At 50.1% G+C, this 14,236-nt stretch overlaps 1 protein-coding gene across 5 annotated transcripts in view; it reads right to left on the reverse strand.

Annotated features, from left to right (window-relative positions):
- Positions 1 to 522: 522 nt before the first annotated feature.
- ACVR2B (activin A receptor type 2B) overlaps positions 523 to 14,236 on the reverse strand; it is a 35,052-nt gene continuing 21,338 nt past the window's right edge. For 4 of the 5 annotated variants that reach the window (XM_084754917.1, XM_084754915.1, XM_084754916.1 and 1 more), the window contains 9 exons: positions 14,086 to 14,195; positions 13,811 to 13,962; positions 13,576 to 13,719; positions 12,278 to 12,421; positions 11,949 to 12,097; positions 11,099 to 11,213; positions 9,749 to 9,887; positions 9,534 to 9,664; positions 523 to 9,117 (listed from right to left, as the gene is read on the reverse strand). In XM_084754917.1, the coding sequence (XP_084611043.1) occupies positions 8,923 to 9,117; positions 9,534 to 9,664; positions 9,749 to 9,887; positions 11,099 to 11,213; positions 11,949 to 12,097; positions 12,278 to 12,421; positions 13,576 to 13,719; positions 13,811 to 13,962; positions 14,086 to 14,195 (1,279 nt within the window). In that variant the 3' untranslated portion in view covers positions 523 to 8,922. The remainder of the gene's footprint in view (positions 9,118 to 9,533; positions 9,665 to 9,748; positions 9,888 to 11,098; positions 11,214 to 11,948; positions 12,098 to 12,277; positions 12,422 to 13,575; positions 13,720 to 13,810; positions 13,963 to 14,085; positions 14,196 to 14,236) is intronic. The other variant, XM_084754914.1, reaches the window with a different exon arrangement.

Raw genomic sequence — 14,236 nt, forward strand, 5'->3', positions numbered from 1 at the left:
GCCAACTGCCTTTTCTGTTATAGGTCTGATAGACTCTCTAGGAAGTAAACCTGTGATTTGCCAAACTATCATTTCCAGCCAGGTAAACAACTGAGCAAATTACAGAGCAAATCTCCACCAAGTACAAGTCTGAAGGACTTGCAGCTCTATGACTCCAGTTCTCAAGGCTCCGGAAGCCCACCCTCCATACCTTGTCCCAAGACAGGTGGCCACCTCACCCAGGTCCTCCCACCACAGCCCGATAGCCTGATCACCAGTGTTGGCCTCTCTAGGCATCCACAAGACGACATACAAATACACAGATAAAGATAAAATACAAGTTTTTAAAAAGACAGACAAGGTTATTTTATTTATTATTTTTTATTTTCATATACAAAAAGATAAAACTTGAAATAGTTCTAGACTTTTCCTCCTATTCTGTTGGGGGTGTGGCTGCTCCTTCACATGGGGAGGGGGGGAGGCTACATTCACATCGGTTTGTTTGAGGACCCAGTGCAGAATTCAGCAGCAAAACCCCAACTTAGCAGATCTAACTTCAAACTTGACACTCGTTTCTAAAATTACCACAGAAAAAAGGAGCAAAGATCCACTGCAAATGAATGAACTATGATACAACGTTCTTCCTAAAATGTTTGCATTTTGCAACTGTAGTTACACGAATGTCTGCTTCAGGCCATTGAAGAAGGTGTGTGTGTGTGTGTGTGTGTGTGTGTGTGTGTGTAATATATATAAATCAGCACACTTTTCAAATCCAGATAGGGCAACAGCAACAAGCTTAACTCTGTGTGTGTGTATATATATATATATTTTTTTTTTTAAAAGACATGATACTTTAGTATAACTTTTGTTAATTCAGTAGTACAAGCTATTTTCTGTTCTACAAAATGTTTATTTTATAGCTACACGGGTGAAAAAGTGTCCTACTACATTTACACCTCACATACTCTGGCGTACAAACAGTACTTAATCGAATTTGAGCCCAAAACTAGAAAGTCTTTCATCTTAGCCCTTCGGAGAGCTCCCTCACTTCTACAGCTGGAAAGCATAGACTTCGCAATGACTCGTCATTTTAAACTGTGAGAAACAGATGAGCCCAAACTTTTAATTACAATTCATATATACAAGTTAGACAACACAGCTCAGTGACTCTTAGCTGCCCATCCTAGGGGGCAGCACACACGTTTCCACTATCTTAGACAAGCCTTAAGGTTTTTCTCCCAAATAATGTACAAATTTAGAAGTAGCTGGTAAAACTGATATAGAAGATGGTAAATAAAAAGCAACATTTTCTGTTGGTTCCAAAATTGTCCCTGCAAAATCCCGTGCTCTGCTGTTTAACTCACTGGCTCCCACGCGCCCAAAGCTCTTCTTCCCAGGAATCGACATCAAACTCGATGCAAGGTTAACAACTTTACAGTACTGCCTAACAACATACTCAGATTCAGTGACAAATGTGGAAGATATTAACAGGTGAAAAGTTTGGCCTTTGACGTCACCACCGGGGTCGTGTGAGGTTCGATAGCAGGTTCTCTTGTACAGTTGAAAAAATGGCATCGTGCGGATTTGTAGCATGGAACTGAAGTCTAGAGGTAAGTTTCTAATCTGCAGTAACCCTCTCCTTTCACTCTCGAGTACCACTCAACTTTCTTTGCATTTTTACAGAATTCTGGGGGGGAAAAAATAAGGGGGAGCAATTGTACCCTTGCTGGTGGGCCTAGCATTTCAAACGAGATCTCCTGCCCACATAACAACTGCCTGCTCCCACAGCCTCCAACAACTAGTCTTTCCTACTCCGGGCTCTGCGGAAGTAGGCAAACTTTCAGTGATCGTGCTTTTTCCTTATAGAGAGATCATTTGGCTAAACTCATACACTTACTCACGGCAGTGCTCTGGGAAAACCCCACTTGGGCTAAAGCACGCACCAGAGCCGAGGTCAACAGTCCTCTAAGCCGGGCAGACACCAAACACCCAGAGGGCTGAGCTGAACAAAACCCACCAGGAACACACTGACCTTGGTGTCCCATGGTCAGTGGGACTGCACGAGAGCTCAGAGCAGGCAACTCACGGCTGAGTTACCGCTTTTCATCTCGGCCTGCCGTTGATGCCCCAGAGACAAAAATTCAGATGTGGTGACAGCTGGTTAGTTAAGCTTTTTGAACTGGTAAAAAAAGGCTCTTTAAAAATATATATATTTATTTATTTAAAATACATCAAAATGACAAGCAGCCATATCCCACAAGGCCTAACTCCACAGCAATGTATACTATAGACATCTTCCCAGAATGCACTGCGGCAGTGGATGGGGGCTTCTATCCTGCTGTTTGAAGGAATGTTCTATGTCTGAGCTCCAGCAACTGGAAATGTGTTATGAAGAGCTCATCTTTGGAGCTGATTTGTGAGACCAGCCATTTAGGTGTCTTTGCCTATTCAGACATGTGAGAATACTGAATAAGACAGAATACACAGGACACAGGAAGCACCTTTCGGATGACACCCCCACCAGCCCCACCACAGTGCCAGGACAGGCCTGCCAGAGCCCCTGGTTCCATCCTCGGGAAGAGTTTGCCCGCACTCAGCAGGCCTCCTGCATGTGTGCTAGGATTTCGCAGGATCAAGAGGGCCCGGATGGTGACACTGTCCAACATGAGGTCTGAGGTAACTGGATCACACAAGCGCATCCAGAAATTGGGGCTGGAAAAAGGGAGACAGGGAAGGGGTGGGGTCTAGAAAAGACAAGTAGAAAAAAAAAGCTCACAGCAGTTGCTTTTGAGGAGTGGGTGAGGAAAACAAAGGCACAACAGAATTACATTCCAAGACAGGCGGCTGGAGAGCACAGAAGTAAGTGTTCTTTTATGGGAAACAGAAGTTGGGGGTGGGGGTGGGGGGTTCTCCCAGGATGCAGCTGGATCTGGAACTAAGCAGCATTCTAAGCCAGGATGAACAGAGAGACAGCTGGTTTGACATGACACACTACGACGCTCTTAGCAGAACCGCCCCGTCCAGTGAAGTTCTATAAGCAGCAGCTAGAGCCAGCAGGCAGGGCGCAGGGACCAGGCCTTCAGCTGGACCCCAGAACTGACCATCGTGGACAACAGGACTGACCTGAATTCTCCACCTCCCCCACCCTCAGGCAAGGTCCCACACATGCAGCCTTACACTCTCTCCCCAAAATCAATCGGTGAGGGAAGGCTGCGGTGGCCTTTTCAGAAACCCTCTACAGGCATTTGAAAGACACCCTGCTGTGGGGCTGGGGTCCTGACCTTCCTCCCTTGGTTCCTGATTGACTCAACAGAGCAGAAAGCAGCCTCCAAGAGGGCCCGGACCAAACATGCCCAACAACTCTCCACTCCACCGCTGGCCCCGGTGGCCCCACTTCCAAAGAATCTCTCAGTTTGGTCCTAGATAGTTCTGGTTAGAGGAACGCAAAGCCACCAATCCCCATTTCAATGTTTTCTGTACCCAAATCTTTCTCTAGACACGACTTCTGTCCTACCGCTTCCTAACCCACTCACGTGACAACCTCCTATGGAAGGAGCTGACAAACTTTCAACCTCAGAAGCCTTTGCTCAGCAGAAATCAAACCCACTATGGAACTGCCTCCCCTCACGCAGCCACTGTCCTCACCACAGGCAGGGAGCAGGACTGAGATGTCACTGCCCTGTGAGTGGGAGCTGGAGCCAAAGGGGACCCACAAACCAACTCCAGGCTGCCAGTGTATTCAGGAAGCCATGCAAGCCCTAAGCTAAGCTCCCAGCACTCGGGTCCAGTGTGCACACAATCCTGAAAGTAAAGCTCATTGGCTTGGATTACAGAAGCATCGTCACTCCACCTAACTAGTTTATAAAAATAATCTGTGGTATAAAACAATTTCCACACAGTGTGGAGGCAATCTGTCAAGAGATATAACTAAATATATGTGTAAGCTATAGACTTCTTAAAGTAAAATTTCAAGTGGCGTCTGCTATGTAACCTACTCTTTTTATTTACAATACTATCTAACAACGCTGATGGAAAGTGATCAGGATCAGGGAACGGCCCGTGCAGTGAGGATGGGTGCTCCCAGACTGGAGGCAGCATTTGTTTATTCATGAAAAACCCACCTTCACTTGCCCAAAAAACTAATGGGTCACACTTTTCCCAACTGTAAACTCAAAAACACAAAGTCTACAAATGAACCCAGGAACTGTCATCTGCCGGTGTCCAGAGCACCCCGTTTAAACAGTACCACATATGCCCACATGGCTGCATACACTAACCCAGCCTAGACAGCTTGCGGACACTGGCCTGGAGAACGAGAGGCCAGTGAGGGCCCATTGGACCACACTGGCATTTTGGGGAACATGTATTGTAATTCTTGAGGAAAATCATCGCCAGGGGCCACTGTGAATCGGGAGAAACAGCACTGGTTTGGGCACCAACTGAGCAGCACAAATTCAATCTTGCTTCCTTCACATCTGGAAGATGCTGGCATGAAAATGCTACAACGTGGTTGGGGGGTGGGGAGTGGGAGGGCATGCCAACATTCCTGATCTCAATTCAAACTGTCAGCCCAACAATAATTTATAGTAACCACAGCTACGTCCAAGAAGTAATACCCCACAGCCCACCTAAGAACTTGGTATATTTATTGACAGTTTATGGGCCTTTTGCACCTTTTTAAACATAATCAACTAGTTGATTCCCAAAGGAGTATTTTAAACATCATTTTCCTTTTTCTATAAAACTAAGTATCTCCAAACATTTTCCTAAACCTCTTAAAGGTCCGGGTACATTCACAGGAGGACTGCTGGCTACAAACCAACGACCCAGACCCACGCATGAAAAACTAGGCACCTGATCTTGAATGCGCGGAAGGTTGAGCATCCAGACTGTAAAGCACTCATCAGATGACTCACTGGGCCTACCATGCTAGCTGCAATTTAACATCATCACCAGGCCAAGCAAGGAAGCTGTTTCCTACTTCTCAATTTAGCCTTTACAGACAGCCAAGGACGGAGGAGAATTCATGTCACACAAGCGGAGAGAAAGGGACGCCGTGACACCATCCCTTTCTGGCTGTTTCCCCAGTTAGTGAGTGGATGGGTAGAGGGCACACTGCACTTCTGGGACAGGCGTCATCTACAGTCCTGAAATGAGGACCAGGCTGTCACCAAAAGCCCGAAAAGATGATGTAGCCGATGCTGCAGCTCAAGGTGGGAGAACTGGAAAAGTGCTCTCTGACTCTGGGTGCAGAGAGTGACCTGAGTCCTCAAGAACAACAGCAGGAATCCAACTTACAGTGCAGTGTGCTTTTACTGTGTTAATTATTTAGGGGAAATAAACAGGGCCTTCTCCTATCCACCAGTATACACCAGGAGCGTCACACACAGTGTGTGTGAGTGAGAGAGCCATGCAGCCCTCCAGCTCCTGATGGGACAGTCACTTCCTTGCCTCAGTGGCTGAGCATAGGAACCACGCCACGACGCTGTGTTTCTGGCTTTCCGAGCCAGAAGGCGCATGGCCACCTTTAAACATATGTTAGGCCAGCTACCAAGAAAAATCCTTCACACAAGCCCTAAGGCAGAGTAGCAAGTCAGAGAGGGTGACAGGTGTGGTCCAGGGAGGACAGGGCAGAATGAAAGGATCACACACTGTCCTAGAAGCTCAAGCCTTGTCAGGAAGGTCAGTCCAGCAAGCCTCATAGCCCAGGGATGAGAACAAGAGCTGCCCTTCGCTCTGGGTGTGTGAGCAGAAGGCTCAGCACTCCCTTGCATCTGGTGGCCATGGCACCGGGCCAGCCCATGCTAGCCCAGATGCTAACGACTGTTCACAGCCTTCCTTGCCATCCCAAGCCCCTGACTCATCAACTCTGTCTTCACTTGCTTGGCCCCTTCTCTGACTTACTCACAGAAATCTCCCGGCAACAGATGACTGCCTGCTATTGCGGGTATTTTCAACCAGAACCTTCCTCTGCCAAAGCCCATTGCCACAGGAGCCTGTTTGGACCACAACACGCAGTGGAGGAAGGAGAAAGCACCTCTAGCTATTTCTCTCCCCTGACTTGTCTCATCCTTTCCATACACAGGGACTTCCTAGTCTTCCAAAAAGCTTAGGGGAGAGGGGACTAGAAAGGAAATGACAAGAAATCTAAGGGAAAGTGCAAGGCAGAGGTCCCAGCACTCAACTGGGCACAAGAAGAAAAAAGAACAAGGCCCACGCAAACTTCCGGGCCACACCCTAGATTACCACCCACCTTGCAGCTATAAGCAACCGGGTGTGTTACCTGCTACGGCCCCTGTTCACAGACAGCGCCTCCCAGAGTCTCCCTTGTCCTGGTCACAGCAAACAGGAACCACTTCTTGAGACTCCATTCTGACCAGAAAGTCTGACAAGGACACCGCTGTGGCTGGTCAGCAAAGAGGAAGGCCACCTCAGAAAAGGTGTCAGGCCTGTCCCACTGCATTCGTGTCCTGCCTGGGACGTCCCACACCAGAGCTTAGCCAGGCCAGGATGCTTCCTACAACCAAGCCAGCACGCAAGAGAAAAGCCACCCAAGGTCCAAAAGACCACACGGGAAAGCCAGGTTCATGTTTGGCACAGCATGTGACTGGTGACTGGGTCACTCCTACATCAAAGCAGCTACATTTCTTAGTGGTTGGTTTGTTAAGGGTCAAAAGTAGAGGTGTCCCCACTGCCTGAGGAGAAAGCTAAAGAAGTAGATATGGCACTTCTCAATAAATATTTAAAGCTTCTTAAAGAAATAAGTGGAGAAGAAAAGCAACTGCTGTAAGACTTCTTTTGCCAGTGAAAAGCATTCTGAGAGAGAGGAAAAAAAAAAAATACCACAGCACAAAAATCAAATGGGGGAGAAAGGGACACACATAGCTTACAGAGACAGATTATATGACCCCCTAACTACTTAGCCAGCCCACATTGACCCATGGAAACAGCGACTACAGTCTAAGAGGGAAGCCAGCTGGCCTTCCTCAGCACCCTGTGCACAAACACCCACAAAGAAGAACAAGCCCAGGGCTGCCCCAGGCACCACACACAACATGCTGAGGGGAGCAGCTGCGCAGCTGTGAGCTGTACCCTCCCAGATTTCACAGCACGGTTACAGAATCCACCCGCTGCCGCAGGAATTAAATCAAGTAAAGTTACCTAGCATGGGTCTGAGGGCTGTGGTATTGCCAGGTTAAAGTGGGGGTGTTATTCTGAGTTCTACCCAGTGGCCTTGTGGAACAACGCCTGACCTCTAAGCAATCCGGGAGGAAGCGGCCTACGCTCAAGATCAAGAGATGTGCTGTTTAAATAATACAGTCTAAACCAGAGTGATGAACGGCCAGACTCGGCCCAGACAGCCGGCCTACAGCTGACGACAAGTATTTACAAGGGAGCTTTTATCAAACAAAAATGGTAGGACTGACTAGAAGACACAACCTTTTTTTTTTTCTCTATTTCTTTTAAACGTCCTTGTCATAAAAGCCAACTTACATTAAAATATACTTCCTACAAGACAACACAACTAACAAAATATATAATTAATAAAACATACACAAGTAGAAAATTCTGAGGTATTTCTGGTCTGAGGTGGTCTGTGGTCGTGAAGTTACTTCTTTTACTTTTTAAAATTTAAACCTCGGAAGCCACACAGCAAAGCATGTGTATGTATGTGGATGTGTGTGTTCTGTCTGAAAAAAAAAAATTTAGCATGTTTCATAAATTAAAAACAAAAAAAATCCAATGTCGAAACAGCAGCATTAGGAACATTCACCGCCTCGAGCAAGGTTACGGCGTAATAGAAACACAGTTTTTAGAATATGCACCACTTTAAAGGGTCTGGAGAAAGCCGTGTCCATGAGCCTCAGAAAGAAGTTGGTAATGCCACTGCACGGGGCCAAGCCAGAGCTGCAGATGGGCAAGACCCCCACCCAGGGATCCACTGGCCCACCCACACTGTGCAGGGGGTGCCCTGGGGTTTCCCCCAAACTGCCAAGAGGAGAATGCAGTTCAGTATCTCCCCCATGAGAGATCTGCAGCAGCACATCTCAAGAAGAGTTGTCTACTAAACCACCACGCCCTCACCTAGTCCTCACACAGGAGCAAAGCAGTGTTTCCTCCTGCGGCCAAGCCCAAGTTACTGGGAAGAGACTGGGCAGGAGGGGCAAGCTGGCCCCTGCTCTTGGGCTTTCTCCAGACCCTGTGCTTGCTAGTATTACTGCTCGGCCCCCACAAGGTCCTTGCCCTCAATCCCTTGTTACCTGAGAAAGTAGCCTCCATAGCCAAGGGTGTTGCTCCAAATGTGCCCAAGTCCAGTGTAGCTCTGTTCCTACCCAGAACCCTTCCCCCCTTCCAACCGTCCTCCTCATCTCAGTCCCCTCGCTGGGTCAGGATGGCACCCGTTAGATCCATGAAGACACATCTGCCATTCCTTAAGCTCACTGCCTGAAAAGGGAGAAACACAAAACGCAGGGGTGGGGGAGCCCTCTCCTGAGGGAGGCTATGTCCACGTAACAGTCTTCAGAGGCTCCTCTAGTAGAGAATTGCAGCATTGAGTTTCCTAAGACAGGAGATGGGTTTCTTTGTGGTACAGATTCTGAGACAACAAAGAACGCGCGGGGGAAATGACTCCCAAAGGGCAGGAGTGGCTGAGGCTCTTCAGCAGGGCGCTGGTTCTGCGTTCACAGCTCAGCACCTCAACGCCTGCTGACATGTCCGCTGTTTGCGATACAGTAGAACAATATGCTGGTAAAAACTCATCCGATCCAAAAATAATATTATTAATAATAATTATAATAATTATAATAATAATAAAAGTCACGGTAAAATAGCAGCTGCATTTTATGTGTTTGTTGGTTTTATGGGATTTCCAAAACAAAACACAACTTCTTTCCTTTCTCTCTTCAGATCCACTGAGTCTGAAGAGACGCTTGTGTCCTGGGCTTAGATGCTGGACTCTTTAGGGAGCAGGTCCACATTGGTGACAGAGGTCACCAGAGAGACTAGACAGTCCGAGGTAGTGCCGTTGACCGACCTCCTGATCAGGGACACCCGCTCCTCCACGCATCCTGCGGAAAGGCGAGCCTCTGCATCGTGGTCCCAGCACTCCTCAATGGTCACACAGAGCTGCGCCAGGCCCTGCAGAGCGGGGGGGGGGGGGGGGGGGGAGGGGGGGAAGGACCTTGTGAGGGCTACTCAGCGAGGGCAGCAAGGGATGCTGTATCAGAGGCCCAGGCAGAGCCTATGGCCCATCACAGCCATGGCAGGTTACCGCAGCCCCTGACTCCCTGCTCTCTGCTGGTCACCCACTGAGATCAGCCTCCCTCACAACCCCAGGGACTCAGAGCACTGGGACTCAAGTCAAATTACACACAAAGCCCAAACACAAAGCTTTGAGCCACAGCGGGGACAAGGAGAAGGACAGGGCCTCCCTTACTCCCCAGAACCTCTAGGATAGCTCCCTGGAGTTCAGGGACGGGGCAGCCTTCCCTCCTTGTCCGTCGGCTTCTGCCGACAAGGCAGGTCCCTTCACACAGCCCTGTAGTCTCCCTCACCGGATGCTTCAGCCAGTGATCCTTAATAGTGGGCCTCATCTTCTTGTGGACAACCACCTCCTGCAACTCCTCCAGGGAAGGGTGTTGGCCAATCTCCTCCTCAAAGGGCAGCATGTACTCGTCGACAGGCCCTGAGAGGTGAGGGCTGATAGGATCACCCAAGGCCCCGCTCCCAGCCCCCAACCCAGGGCACCCAGGGCCGCCACCTGACTCACCATCTGCAGCCTTGCAACGGGACACAAGCTCCCACAGCACCAGCCCCATGGCATACATGTCGATGCGCAGGAAGGCGTCTCTCTGGAAGTTGATGGCTCCCTCCAGCACCTCAGGGGCCATGTACCGTCTGGTGCCAACCTACATGAAGACAAAGGAGGGCAGGACCTTCAGAGCCCAGCCACACTTCACACACTCAGCCGGGAGGCGCGACCGCAAGTGTGGCAGACCAGGTAAGACAAGCCTCTGAGGCAAAGCTCGGCTCCAGCACATCTGAAGCAAGAGTTAAGAGTGTATCTGGTAAAAACTGTGAAAGTACCACAAACTGGAGACAGCGCTGATGCAACAGCTAGGCAGGTCCCAGACCATCCCAGCGAGCTACTGAGGCTTTGTACTCGGCTAAGATGAACAGCTAAAGCAAAGCTGGGCACTGAGAAGGCTGAGGCAGGAAAAGCAAGAGTTCCAGATCAGCCTGAACTACACAGGGAGGGACCCTCTAACAGACAAGGAGGAGACAAGGAGGTGACTTAGCTACCAAGGTCCCTGTCACCCACATAAATGTACCTGCCTGCAACATCAGCAATGGGAGACAGACATGAGGTCCCCAGAGCAAGCTGGCTAAACTAACTGGTGAGATCTAGGTTCAAGTGAAAGACCCAGCCAGCATTAACGAACAAGGTGGTAAGTGATCAAGGAAGATGCCCAGGGGCTTCCTCAGGCGTCCACACACAGACATGCTGCTCACATGGAAACAGGAAGACGCAAGCTAAATAAACAAGTAAATAAAGCAAAAATCAAAAGGCCGAAACAAAGCGGCAAGAACACATTTAAAAGCCCCAAGGGACTCTCCCAGGATGATTTGCTCGCTTAATTTTCACTGCTTTTTCTAGGCATTTGGCCGGAACTCTCTTTGTTTTTATTTTAATCTCACTTAATAACTACAACTGAGGGCAAGCAGTTGTCAAGCGGTAAGGGTGCTGGTGGCCAAGCCAGACACAAGGAACCCACATGCTAGAAAAACAACACTGACTCCCTAAAGTTGTCCCTTGACTTAAAACTGCATGCATACACGCACGCGCACACACACACAGACACACAGACACAGACAGAGAGATGCAGACATACTAAATGTACTTTGGAAAAATAAATAATTTTAAAAAACAAAGAGAAAGACTGAAATGCAATGAGGAGGAGCTGAAGCCAAGTGGAGACCCTAGATAGCTCAGCCGGCTGGAGGAAGCCTCAGCAACCTCCAGGCCTTGGTTTCTCTGCTGTTGAGACAAGAGCCTGGTTCTCTAAGTCGCTGGGTAGTCTGAGTCCCGGCCCCTCCTCCCGCTGCCCAGGCTCCCTACCTGCCCATGGGTGTCCCCTGGAGGCTTCCCTGGCTCAAACCGAACAGCCAGGCCAAAGTCGGCCAGCACGGCAGTGAGATCACTTTTCAGCAGTACATTCTTGCTTTTGAAATCCCTGTGGAAACAAGAGAGCAGCTGACACACAGCATTAAGCCCCGGCCCGCAGGTCGTACCCTGGTGGTTGGGCAGACCCTACACCACACCAGCCCACAGATCCTCAGAAGGCATGGCACAGTCTTCCCGAGAGGTTTTCAATGTTTAGAATGTGAACAAGAATTTAGAATCAGCTTGCTACAGTTGCAGCACAGGGCAGTGCAGGAACCAGTGCAGCCAGTCAACTCTACCCGGACTAGAAAAACCAAAACCAAACCAAACAAATGAAGAAAAGTATGGTTCAGAGATCCAAAGAGGTCCTAAGACAGTTTCCTGAGCCCCATGAGGGCAAAATATTTTTGTAAAATTCTATCATTTACCTTTTTTAAGCTCATCGGGGAGTATAGAGGGGCATTCCCCAGGGAATAGTGGCCAGCTAATGTCATCGTGATGACACATAAAAACACATGTGCCCTGTGCCAGCAAGCACCAGCAAATATAACTTACAAGGACTGGATTAACAGAGCCCTTCTAAAGATACAAAATGGTCTTGACCAAAATCTGAAAACCTGAAGAGATGGAGCCAGTGCTTCCTCATATGCCCAGGAGAGGGCGCAAGAGCACTGACCTGGGAAGGCCAGGTTTGCTCTCACACCCCACAAGCACCTCCAAGGAAGCAAAGGAACCTTTGGTTTCCAACACCAGCCCTCTGTGCAACTGCAGCCCATGTGCGGGGAGGGCTCCTGAACCCAAGTACCTGTGGGCAATAGAAGGCTTGTGGCCCTCGCCACGGCACCAGGGCACATCCTCATGCAGGTAAGAGAGGCCTCTTGACATCGTCTCCGCCACATGACACAGTTCGTTCCACGTGATGATGTTCCCCTTGAGGTAATCCGTGAGGGAGCCCTAAGAGAAGGAGGCTATGGGCAAAGGCTTCAAATGCAAGCACACAGTGGGCAGAATGGCAATCCTAGCCAGGGAAGTGACAGCCAGCGAGAGAGATGCACCTGACACAGGGGCCATCGCATCACACACCCACTGGGACCTATCTGTCCCATCTTGGGGTCTTCCTGGGGAGCCGCTCACCTTGTCGTGGAAGGCTGTGATGAGCCAGAGCTCCACCTCCAGGTTGGAGCCGCGCTTCTCAGCAGCAATGAACTGCAGCAGGTTCTCGTGCCTCATGCCCGGCGTGCTGAAGATCTCCCGCTCGCTCTGCCACGACTGCTTGTCCTGAGGCAGGGACGCAGCTCAGCCACCACAGCCTGAGCCGCCCCCACACACACACCCACACACCCTACTCCATCCTCAATCTGTCCCTGAGAAGGCTACTGAGTGACGTGCCCACTATCAGCTTCATTTGCTGAGTCTCTGGGGCCACTAACTGCGAGGTGCGGAAAGCCTCTGAGAAGATCATGAAAACCCAGGCGCTGAGGAGCGCGTGGTCGGTTGGTACAGTGCATGCCGGGCGAGCACGCGGACGCAAGTTCAGTTCCCAGCACCTATACAAAAAGTGCTGGAAGCAGGAGGGGCAGAGACAGAGGATCCCTGGGACCTTGCTTGCCAACTAGTCTACCCAATCAGTGAGTTCCAGGCTCAGAGAGAGACCTTGTCTCAAAAAAACTTTAAAAAGCAGAAGGCTGGAGAGGTGGCTCTGGCTGCTCTTTCTGGGCACCTGGGTTCAATTCCCAACACACACACTGCGGCTCACAACTGTCGGTAACTCCAGCCTCAGGGATCCAACAGTGCCTTCCGGCCTCCACAGGCACCAGGCACACATGCGCTACACACGGGTGCATACAGGCAAAACACCCATACACGTTAAAAAAAATTTTTTTTTCCAAGATAGGGTTTCTCTGTGTAGCCTTGGTTATCCTGAACTCACACTGTGGAGGAGGCTGGCCTCGAACTCACAGAAATCCGCTTGCCTCTACCTCCCGGAGTACTAGGACTACAGGCGTGCATCTCTGCACCCAGCTAAAAATAAATATTTCATTAAAAAAAAATTAAAAACAAAAAAATTGTAAAAAGTGGAGAGCCAGGCAAGGTGGTACACATCTTTAATTCCAGCAATTGGGAAGTGGTAGCAGGTGGACCTCTGTGGGTTCAATACTGAAATTCTGTCTCCAATCAATCAATCAATCAATCAATGAAAACACTCCGAGTCAATCTCTGGCCTCCACACAAAGACTTATGCATACATAAACCATGTAAACTGCATACATAACACTGAAGTAAGAGCAAAACCCAAACCCAACTTGGGTCACAGTCCGGCACAGCCTGACCCTGACCCTCTGGTGGACGGACTCTCACTGCTGAGTCAGGAGCCTGAATTGTGCTGTGGGACCACAAGGAAAGAACACGGCCAGGGACCCCCAGGGGCTCACCTGGAGTGGGAAGATCTTCACAGCTACGACGTCATTCATGAGCTGAGCCTTCCAAACGCAGCCAAAGCGACCCCGAGCTTTGATCTCCAGCAACTGTAGCGGCTTCAGGCCCACCAGAGGGGATGGAGGTGGAGGCCCAGGGTCCTGGGAAAGCCAGGGCTTAAAGAAGTCGGCCCGGCCATCCTTCCTTCCTCCCTGCCCTGCCCTGCCCTGCCCCATGCTGTCACTGTCTTACCTCCTGGATGTCCACATGGCCGTAGGGAGGCTTACGATGTCGATACATCCAGAAGGCCAGCAGGACGATGAGCGAGAGGCCCCCAATGGGCAGCAGCGAGTAGGCCAGCACCGTGAGCAGGGTGGGGGCTGTCGGGGGTGGCTCGTACGTGACTGGGGGACACATGGAGCCCTGTGTCACACAGCCCGCCCACTCCAACACTCCAGCAGGCTCCGCACCCACCCCCCACCAGCCCCCCTGTGCCACATTAGGCCCCTCTTCCCTCTGCCCCTCACCTTCTGGGCCCCCAGGCTCTGGCAAGTGAGTGAAGCGCTCGTTGCAGAAGTTGCCTTCACAGCAGCAGAAGTACACCTGGGGGTTCTCCTCAGTGGCCACACACTCCTGCCTGAAGGCCCAGAGTCCCCGTTACAAACTCCAGGGCAGAGG

Source organism: Acomys minous (genome assembly GCF_964271855.1).
Source record: "Acomys minous genome assembly, chromosome: 13".
NCBI classification, from domain to species: domain Eukaryota; kingdom Metazoa; phylum Chordata; class Mammalia; order Rodentia; family Muridae; genus Acomys; species Acomys minous.